Source organism: Trichomycterus rosablanca, chromosome 24 (assembly GCF_030014385.1).
Source record: "Trichomycterus rosablanca isolate fTriRos1 chromosome 24, fTriRos1.hap1, whole genome shotgun sequence".
Classification (NCBI taxonomy): Eukaryota; Metazoa; Chordata; class Actinopteri; order Siluriformes; family Trichomycteridae; genus Trichomycterus; species Trichomycterus rosablanca.
Window position 1 is genome coordinate 2,525,810 of NC_086011.1, and position 11,277 is coordinate 2,537,086.

The window sequence follows — 11,277 nt, forward strand, 5'->3', positions numbered from 1 at the left end:
ACGGCATCAATCCTCAGACTAAATGACTTCAGGTCACAGAAAAAACATCAGTATTTAAAGTCTTAAAGCTTATCCAGTGATTAAAAAAGAACTCTGTGGGTGGCACAGTGGCCAGGTGGGGTAGCACTGTAGCCTCACAGCAAGAAGGTCCTGGGTTCGATCCCCAGGCAGGATGGTCCGGGTCCTTTCTGTGCGGAGTTTGCATGTTCTCCACTTGTCTGTGTGGGTTTCCTCTGGGAGCTCCGGTTTCGTCCCACAGTCCAAAAACATGCAGTCAGGTTAACTGGAGACACTGAATTGCCCTATAGGTGAATGGGTGTGTGTATGAGTGGCGCTGGTGTGCCTTACGCCCATTGAAAAACTAGGATAGGCTCCAGCACCCCCCCCCCCCCCCCACACACACACACACACACACGACCCTGATTGGATAAGCAGTTAAGAAACTGAGTGAGTACTTTAACTCCTGCAGATCTCCACTCCTGACCGAGGAAGGACCGAGCAAGTACGTGTGTGATCTCTTCTTTATCACCTGCACGAAGCTGTTTCATATGGAGATCTGTATCGTGCACAGAGAGTCACGCACTCATCCCCATTATCCCCCGTCTCTGTGCAGGCACCATCGATCAGCCAGCAGGGGTCGTAATTGAAAAAGTTATGAGGAATCCCCTCTGGCGTTCCCAACCTTCAGACAAGCCCATTACTGTCTGTGTAGTTGAGATTTTAACTCACGAGTTTGAGATGCCAGCTTTTTACTGCCATGCCACCAGAGCGCCCTGCACTTTCAGCTATTATAAACATAAAACTTTTTTAATAGATGTACCTGTCCTTCAGATCATGGCTATTTTACATTGTGTCCTTTTGTCTGACGTACTTTTACCTGATGATTTTCTGTCTCAGGCAGTATAACTTTTATTTAAGGCTGTTTTTAAGGCAGTTCCTTTTTCTCTAAAGCTGTTTTGTTTAAGGCTGTTTTATCTCATAACTTTCACCTAACACTGTTTGACTTCTTGTCTGAGGCTGTTTTACCTATTGGCTTCTAGTCTGATGCCCAACCTGAGAACTTTTTGATAGAACCTCATTTACCAGATCATTATTTCCTCTCTGGGGCTGTTTGGCCTGATGACTGAAGACCTTAGATGTTTTTTTGTGACCACAGTTGTTTAATCTTGGATAAAAGTAATTTCTAATTCTCACGATGAATGTACTTGAGAGCTGAGGATGTTCTAGCATGCACACTGTACGTTTGGCTGATGTCCTGAGCAGATTCTATTTGTTCTTTCCCTCCATCCTGTAGACCATATTGGGCATTTTGTCCAGATCTTCAGTGATCAAGCTCTTCATTCCACATGCTCTCTCCATCCAGATTTATACTTCTGTTAATTTGTTTTTCCCTTTGGTTTACATTTCAGTGGTAGGCTTAAGTAAAGAGGATTTTGATGGATCGATTGATTGATTCTCCAGCTTTATTTTCCTCATATTTCTGGCCTTGACTTATATGTATTTGGCGCTAGAAGCTACACTCTGTGTTTGAGGAATAAATCTTAGTCACTGTGTTTATACGTCACGTCTACTTTAAACTGGGTTGAACTGCACAGCAGAAGAATGTGAATAATAAAATGTAGCTGCGGGAACTTTCCAAGCTTCAGGAATTTGATATATTTTGTAAGAACGCAGCATGAAAGGTAAGCGAAGTGCAGGGTTTGTTTTAGAGAGTTTCCTGCTCTGGATCCTAAAGGAAGTTCATGATTTGTTTGTGTGGCTTTGCAGGGTTACTGCAGGGTTTGCTGTTCTTTCAGCTTCTGATAAAATGTGTATTGCAATGCCAGGCTAGTTAGATGCTGCTGTTATCTTGGCAAGCAAAGCCATTAGAAGTTTGCTCTGTTGCTGCAGATATTTCCTGATATCCGTTGATATCTGTTAGAATAAAATGCTGTAAGTAGCATTTCTGACTAACTTCCAAGAGTGAGAACATCTTTCCATACCAGCCAGCTCGTGCATAAGTGGTTTCTTATCACGCCTAAGCAGTTGGCAGTAATTCGCCTGGCTTATCGCTTTATTATCAGTAGTCAACTCGCACATTTATGTTTTATTTCTCAGTTTGGTCCATGCTGCTCAGCGCAGTGTAGTGGTGTGGATCAAAATGTCCTTGTGATAAGCGTTACTAATTGTTTTTCTTCCACATCCCTTCTCCTTCTCTGTTCTTTACCCTTCTAGGTCCTGGCTTGGCCTTCATTGCTTACCCTAAAGCTGTGACAATGATGCCACTGCCTACGTTTTGGGCCATTCTTTTCTTCATCATGCTTCTGCTACTGGGTCTCGACAGTCAGGTCAGTAGTCACCAACCAGCGGCTGGTATTTTTAAAGAATTAAAGGGCATGAACTTGTTGTTTTGTACAATGTAGGGAAAGCATGTGTCTTACCTTAAATGTGTGTTACTTATATAGGAATCCAAGAATAAACATAAGTCACACAAAGCCGGGAATTCTTGACCTCCAGTGTGAATTTATTTCATGCCATTAATATCTGCACTTCTGTACTATCAGACATTAGCAGTATGAAGTGCTGCTTCATCAGTAAAGACCGATATTATATTTGTAGATGTCCCAGGTGCTTTATAAGAACTAAAAAAACTATAAGGGTCCTAAACCAGAGCCTTGGAGGACATTTATTGCACTATTTTAGGCTCTAAAAAGCCTCTGTTAAAGCTAACAAATTGATAATGTTGTACCAGGTGAGATTTAACCTTAATTTATGTATTTGTTAGTTATTTGGTACTCATAAACACACTGAAAATGAACAGTTCTGGGCTATGAGTTCTGGGCTTCTGAGTCTGTTTCACGCCATGATGTAAAAAGACATGAACTAGTGAGAGGAGGCATGGTGTAGCATGATTCAGGATCCTGTATCTATTATACAGAGCTATTAAATTCTGCTTTTAGATCCTCTTCACCCAAGGCTCTAAGTCTGCATACTAAGGTCATGTAGATAAACAGAACTTTAATTAGCATGTTATATTGGTACTGCTTTACGTAGATAATTACTATAACAGATTCACTGTTGACACAAAAGGAAGAGAAAGAAAACCCCGTTGGCCACTGTTCAGTCATGCATCAGTCGTACTCTCACATTTCACTATCCTGATGAAATTGTATACGATGCTAAGTCAGTGAACATGCCGGTCCAGGGAAGCCGCTGAGCCGCGCGAGCTGCTGCCCCAGTTAAACTGAACGTGCAGCTGTGAAACTGAATTAGCATGGCTGCTAAATTAATGACACGACTATTCCGTGAGTCAAAAGTCGAGGGTTACTAAAAATCAGGTCAGAATGAACGATCAAAAACGTTGATTATTATTCTGGTGATGTAGTAAGGTGTATATTATTGTTTGTAATTGTGGCATGGCCTTTGCCATGATAAAGTGTAAATAGATGGTGAAATTTAATCTGGGAAACATGAAAAGAATAGGTCTGCTTGTTATGTTTGTTATGCAGCTTGCCGTCCGTGTCCTTGATTGTGTCCTTGATTTGTACTCGATTTGAATGAACTGATTCCATCAGCGCTGTTTTCTTTCTGCAGTTTGTCGAAGTGGAAGGACAGATCACATCACTGGTGGATTTGTATCCATCCTTCCTACGGAAGGGTTACCGTCGAGAAATCTTCATAGCTATAATATGCTTTATGAGCTACCTGCTGGGACTGACCATGGTCACTAAGGTGAGTGCTGGTATAATTAGTGGTGAAATGAATAACTGCAGGACTGAAATATATATATAACTTACAGCTAAAAATAAATCTGCTCATCTGGTGAACGAGAAACTACAATTTTGGACGCTGAATAAAAATCAGCCCATTTAACTAATTCAAATTAGTGTTAGGCAGTCTGCCTGTAATTTGCTTGCAGGTTGTAAATTTAGCAGGTACAGTGGACCCTTGAGTTACGAACCGTTTACCATACAAACATTTTGGGTTACGAGCGATCTTTTTCAACTTAACGTACGAACAAATTTCGGATTACGAACCGAAATTCGCAAAACATGTGACGTCACGAACAAGTTGACTCCGACCGTCTCTCTCTCTCTATATATATACAGTGAGCGAACATTCGGACAGCGGACGGTGTTTTTCCCATGTTTTCTTTATATTTTGTAAAATTCTATATTAAAATGTCCCCAGAGAAGGTGCAGAGAAAACACAGTTTTGTTGTTGTTGTATAATTACTCCTGCCAGTAGGTGTCACTGTGTATCAGACAGAGGGGACATTGAGTAAGAGAAAAGAAGGAAGTTATTCTTTCGTGTAATTACACCTACAAAATACAACACTATTGAAATAAAGAAGGAAATAATAGAGAAATATGAGAGTTATTGTTGTTTCTGGTAGATACATTTTATATAAAAAGAAGGAAATGTATTATGGTGTATAGTAAAGCACACGTACTGTACTGAAATATGATGTGTGTGTTTATGTACAGTACAGTACTACTGTGTATTGTTGTTTATTATTGTTTATTACAGTATTATCTATTCTATAATTTAAGATTTAAGGGAAAATATACTTGTATTTATAACAAAAAAGAGCATTTAAGACATTAGAAAGGTTAGGTAAGGGGGGGGGATTGGGAGGTCTGGCACGGATTAATTCTATTTACATTATTTCTTATGGGAAAAATAGGTTTAACTAATGAACATTTTGCCTTAAGAACAGCCCTTCAGAACCAATTACATTCATAAGTTAAGGGTCCACTGTACACCTTACCTGTCTAGAATGTACATTTATAAATTCTTTTATAAGCTGCACCGACTATATTGATCTAGAACTTTGTGTTTATGCTATTCTGAAGCCGTGAGCCTGGATTAAAGGCGCTCTCTCTCTCTCTCTGTTTTTCCAGGGTGGCATGTATGTGTTTCAACTCTTTGACTACTATGCAGCCAGTGGTGTGTGCCTTTTGTGGGTTGCATTTTTTGAATGCATTGCTGTAGCCTGGGTTTATGGTGAGTATCTGTAATGTAAAATGAACCTCTGAACTTAAAACGATAATTTTTAATGGTTATTTTTTTGTTAGTTAATGTGCTTGGATGCACACTTTCTGAAATGCAGAGGGTGAACTGGCTTTTATAAAGTGCTGCTGTAGGTGGCACGGTGGCACCAGGAAGGCCTTGGCGCCCCGTCCAGGGTGTTACTGTGTGCCTTGCGCCTGGCACTTTCATGCGACCCTGATTGGATAAGCAGTTAAGAAAGTGAGTGAGTGAGTGCTGTGGACGGCAAGGTGGCTCGGTGGGTCACCTCACAGCAAGAAGCTCCTGGGTTCGATTCCCAGGTGAAGCAGTCTGGATTCATTCTGTGTGGAGTTTGCATGTTCTCCTTGTGTCTGTGTGGGTTTCCTCCCACAGTCCAAAAACATGCAGTCAGGTCAACTGGAGATACAAAATTGCCCTTAGATGTGTGTGTGTGTGCCCTCTGATGGACTGTCTTATGCCCAATGAATCAGACCCACTGAGACCCTGATTAGGACAAAGTGGTGGTACAACAGACATTCTGTGATGAAGTGGTGCCCAGTCTCAGGGTGTATTTCCGGCTTGAGCCTATTGTTTCCAACCCTGAGCCACCACGACCGTGTCCATGATAAAAAAAGTTAGTAAAATAAGTTGGATGCAATTAGTCATAACAGAAAACGTGGGAAACATTGATAGTTTTATGGTACTAAAAATAAATGACCAGTTCAGCGGTACATTAAAGGGCAGTAAAAGTCGGTGTATTGACAGAACTGATGTCACCGTGACCCTCGTTTCTAGTGAGCGCTAGTTCATATCACGAGTATAAATCTAAATGTGGTTGGATAATGTAAATAAACATTTACATCGTTTGTTTCCTCCTGACAGGCGCAGATAATTTCTATGATGCAATCGAGGACATGATTGGCTACAGACCAAATCCCTGGATGAAGTGGTGCTGGAGTGTAATCACGCCTTTGCTTTGTGTGGTGGGTTTGACGTTTATTTATTATATACATATTTTTTGAGTCTTCATATATAGACAGACAGCAGAATGACAGAATCACAGACTTTCTGGACTTTCTAAGACAGTTCGATAAATAATATTTCTGATTTAATTTTGACTTGATGTTCTGTGTTATTTTCCAGGGATGCTTTATTTTCTCTTTGGTTAAGTACAAGCCTCTGACGTACAACAAGGTCTACGAGTACCCGGACTGGTCCATCGGATTGGGCTGGACCCTCGCCCTGGCCTCCATGATTTGCATTCCGATGGTGGTTGTGATCAAGATCATCCAGTCTGACGGGCCGCTCATTGAGGTTGGTGTGTTACTCGTTCAGAATTGGAGTGAAGCTTGGTTGCTATCTGATGGGTCATCGTTTTTGTTTGACAGCTGAATTTGCATCTTTGACATGACTTTACTGCCACAATATTTTATGCAAACGGTCACTTTATGTGTTGTGTATTTAATTTCATTCCTGCATCAGTTCTGTTTAAATTTGGTACCCAAAATGTAATTAAAAATGTAAATTTAATGAACTTTTTATACTAAATATATTATTGTATATAATTTAGGACTAAATAAATAAATTTTCTCCAAAATCTAAAGAATTTTCTCCACAAACACTCCAGCTTCTAAAGTTGAGACCTCATCATTAATCACTGGAGTCAGTCATAGCCATTCGTGTCTGTATGTACACGCCCGGCCGGCTGATAGCACCGCTGGGGATTCTTACATTGGGTCCCAGCAGTAGTGGACTGTCAAAATTCTAATGCTGTTACTGGAAGGCAAGGTCTGAATTTAAACCCCCTGCACTGACCCTTTTATATGTAGTGTGTGAATCACAGGGTGACCCAGGCAGCACAAATGATGCATCTTACTCTCTCCGTGGTTTACAAGATGTAACATAAAGCCTCCACAAGGGGGCGTTGGCGTACAAGTTTATTTAATTATTATTATTTTTCTCTGCAACTCATTTGAAGAACACTGGTCTAGCACAAAAGTCTGGGCTCACCTCATGTGCTTAGTAATGTTTCCATGAGAGCTCTGAACTAGACTCCACTTGGCGTGATATTGTTCTCATTCCAAATAGCCAATAGAACTCATTTGAGAATCCTGAACAGCTCAAGTGTTTCCTCAGCTTGGTTAATACAAAAAGCATGATGAAGACACAGTGAATTAAATTCAGCGTTCAGTGTGGTGATTCCATTTCCAAACTCCACGCTCCAAACATGCATAAAGACGGTCTTAAAGGTTAAAAGTTCCTGTGATGCATCTGTCTGACCCCGTCGGTGTGTTTTCTCATTACAGAGGATAAAATCAGTGGCGGCTCCGGTGCGAGGCGGCGGCAGTTCGCGCCCTCAGGATTACCGAGTGAAGGGCTCCGAACTGGCACACCCGCTCGACCCCAACGGGAACAACGGCTTGATAAAGCCCACCCACACCATCGTAGAAACCATGATGTGAGCGCTCTCTATGAGAGACATCAATCACCTACTTTCCATTATATATGTACATATATATCGATTTATTATTAAAGAAATATTGATATAGCGGTAAGACCAGGTTTACATATCTTATGTATCTGCACTAGGAGTCCTTTTGTTTTTCTTTATTATAATTTTTTTTTTATTTTAACAGAGGAAGTTACACATATTTTTATCAGTCTATGCTTTTAATATTTTTATCAGAAATCTTATTATATTACCGTTAATACTGTAGCTGTAATTAGAGCGAAGATTAATTCCCAAATGCACACGCCGGCTGTAAATAATGTCATCTATTCTGTGCGGACGAAAGATGAAGTGAAGTGGACAAGAGACAAGAGACATAAATGTTTATGGTGTTTGTGAAGAAATGTACACTGGGAGAATACATTATACATTTACATCCTTACATCCTTAATCACGGTAATTTAGGTAAATATTTTAATACGTTTTGTGCTACAATAAAGGAATATATGTATTGACTACACAGGTAATACTCAGAGGTGGGTAGGTTAGCCAAAATTCTACATATAGAATATAGAAACAGCAGATCATTCATCTGCATATTGATTCGTCTTTTTACACAGTATGCACTCCTGTCCCACCCCTCCTGTTTATCTGGGCTTAGGATCTGCACTAATGGTGCACTGACATGGTTAGTTCACGTTACACCATGCACCTTTAGTATTTGTGAGCCCAGAGCTCACGCTTTGCTGTTTCTAGCAGTGTGGATTTTACCACCATGCCACGCTAGCTCTCATAACTGGTGCAATTACGACCTCTGCTGGCTGATTGATGACGTTGGGAAATAATGCTGATCAAGGTGTGTCTCTCTGTGCACAAAGCTGATCCGCATATGAACTCGCCTCATGCAGGTGAAAAGATGCAGTCGGGTATTGCTCACGTGTCAGGGTGTGTCAGTTCGCTCTCCTCAATCAGAGAGGAGATTGGCATCAGTGGAGAGGAAGCATATCACAATTGGGTAAAAATTGGATGTGCTAAAAATCGGGAGAAAATGTGAGAAAATGCATAAAAAAATAAGAATAATAAATACTAACAAATAAAATGACAGTGGAGGTCTTTACTACCCACCTATGATCATATCACGCTATTTTATATTATAAGTGCAGTAGTTATTACAAAGTGTCGTATATACATCCAGGTAAAATGCATACAAAAGCATTGCTAGCACAGTGCAGGCATTCGCACCCTTAAATAAATGCTACGTGGGCGCAAACGAACATCAGACGCCTCTCAACTTTCGGCCATTCGAATATGTTTTGCCTACCTGTAACCGTGGCACTGTTTAGCTACAGGGTTGGATTTAAGAAGACTACACTGGTTGCAACGTTTTAAAAATGAATAATCTTTAATAATTTTAGTGTTTTTATCTGGAAGGAAACTGTGTCTGTTTGTATCAACACCAATTCCATGATTGTTATAACGTGTGCATCATGTTAGCGACAGCACAAAGGACACTACGATCTTTTCTGCACCGGAGACGCCGCGGCGCTCGAGTACAAACGTTCACACTAAATATAAACTCTCTCTAAACCACTAGAAACAAACAAAACAACGAACTGTAGCTCATTTACGTAAACTGCTAGGCTGTACTGCCTGTGTTCTCTGTGTATTCTGTATTCTCAAGCACAAAACTGTAAATCTGTAAACATCTATAAACAGAACTGATATAATCGGTTATTACTGGAGAAATCTGATGTAATGAACGACTAAAACTGATCCACTCTGTCCCACCTTCAGCACCTCCTAACAAACAGTAAATGTGTTCTAATGGAATAAGCTTTATAAGAATGTATAATGCGGCACGTCGTCACTGAAATGTAAAACAGATTCATCCTGTCGCACCTTTTATCGTTTCGCCCTTTGTATTCGGATTATTCGGATTGTACTTCGGCTTCTTGATGCACTTCCTGTTGTTTTATAGGACGGAAAAATTTATCTACAGCTTTTAATCAATCGGTGCAATTTGTAACGTGCAATACTTTGTAGAACGACGTGCATCGTTCCTGTCTTTTAGAAAGATGGTACTTTCAGTGAATCATTTCTTTATATCAAAGTAAGAGAAAGAAAAGACCAGCACATGGGGGGCCAATTTAATTCAGTTTAATTATCACTTCAATCAGAGGTAAATAAAACGATGAATGTTTTTTGTCACTGTAATCATTTCATTCAATAATTTTGGAATAACTTAATAACCTAAAGCGAGCATTATTATCATTATTATTATTTGGATGTTTTTTAATGTTATTTAGTGCACATGTAAGGCCTGCTGTTTCTTTAAAAACAATAATGAATTTATTAATATGGCTCAAGCACAAGAGATTTATAATCATGATGCGGAAACAAACGTTCGACTGATAAATATTGTTAAATACGTTCTTTCAGAAAGTAATAAAGACTTTGTATGTTTTCCTTTTGTAACGAGTAAGAATAACAAGCAAACATTGTATTTTAAAAGAATTTGGAAAAGCTACACTTTTTTATTTCCTAATAAACATTTATTTTTGAAAAAAAACAGTGTGTGAATCTTCTTTTAGTCTTTTATCACAGGACACTAATCCCAACAACACTGCTGTACCTGACACATTCATTTCAGCACAACACTGTCATTAAACTGTCATTAACATGTTAGTGTCGTTGTGGCCCACTTAAATTAAAAATTGGTCAGTGGGGTCCTTTATGAGTCCAGTGTTTATAAAGTCTATTTAATCTGGTTTTACATTATTATACAAAAAAAAAAAAAACGTGTTTGAAATGTGTAAAAAGATTTACATACTTACTGGTGTCATGCTTTTCTTTTTCTTCCCTTTTATAAAATAAAAAAATCATATTAAAAATATTTTTACCAGGTGGATGTTCCACTAGCACACCAACGCTGAGATTCTGAACTCCTCGGTTCGGAACTCGGCGTTGCCACAGGTCAGCTGGGCGCCATCTAGCGGGCATAATTGGCTACAGAAGACTCTAATTGGCTACCATGTCTGCTAGGGATGGGATGACCGGACTAAGTGGGTGAGATCTTCAAGCGCTGTGAACCCTGATTAGCAGATAGAGGCGCCTGTGCAGAAAGCGTGGGCGGAAAAGTAAGGGTACGCTAAGGACTGCACACTGGTCGTCGGAGGCGTGAGCAGGAAATATATCCTTCTTAACTGCAATCGGGGATCCCCAGCAGTGGAAGACAGATCGACTACACTAAACTGAGAGAAAAATGGGACAAAAATGCATAAATAAACAGAATATATATATATATAAATATATATATATACTGTATATATATATACACCGATGAGGCATAACATTAAAACCACCTCCTTGTTTCTACACTCACTGTCCATTTTATCAGCTTCACTTACCATATAGAAGCTCTTAGTAGTTCTACAATTACTGACTGTAGTCCATCTGTTTCTCTACATATATGGTCAGGACCCCCACAGGACCACCACAGAGCAGGTATTATTTAGGTGGTGAATCATTCTCAGCACTGCAGTGACACTGACATGGTGGTGGTGTGTTAGTGTGTGTTGTGCTGGTATGAGTGAATCAGACACAGCAGCGCTGCTGGAGTTTTTAAACACCTCACTGTCACTGCTGGACTGAGAATAGTCCACCAACCAAAAATATCCAGCCAACAGCGCCCCGTAGGCAGCGTCCTGCGACCACTGATGAAGGTCTAGAAGATGACCGAGCAGCAATAGATGAGCGATCGTCTCTGACTTTACATCTACAAGGTGGACCAACTAGGTAGGCGTGTCTAATAGAGTGGACAGTGAGTGGACACGGTG

General features: G+C 40.1%; 1 protein-coding gene across 3 annotated transcripts in view; it reads left to right on the forward strand.

Moving 5' to 3' along the window:
* Positions 1-10,010, forward strand: part of slc6a6b (solute carrier family 6 member 6b) — a 29,778-nt gene extending 19,768 nt beyond the window's left edge. For all 3 annotated transcript variants that reach the window (XM_062986702.1, XM_062986700.1, XM_062986701.1), the window contains exons 9-14: positions 2,215-2,327; positions 3,574-3,711; positions 4,884-4,986; positions 5,875-5,975; positions 6,136-6,306; positions 7,299-10,010. In XM_062986702.1, coding sequence (XP_062842772.1) covers positions 2,215-2,327; positions 3,574-3,711; positions 4,884-4,986; positions 5,875-5,975; positions 6,136-6,306; positions 7,299-7,454 — 782 coding nt within the window. In that variant the 3' untranslated portion in view covers positions 7,455-10,010. The remainder of the gene's footprint in view (positions 1-2,214; positions 2,328-3,573; positions 3,712-4,883; positions 4,987-5,874; positions 5,976-6,135; positions 6,307-7,298) is intronic.
* Positions 10,011-11,277: the final 1,267 nt, after the last annotated feature.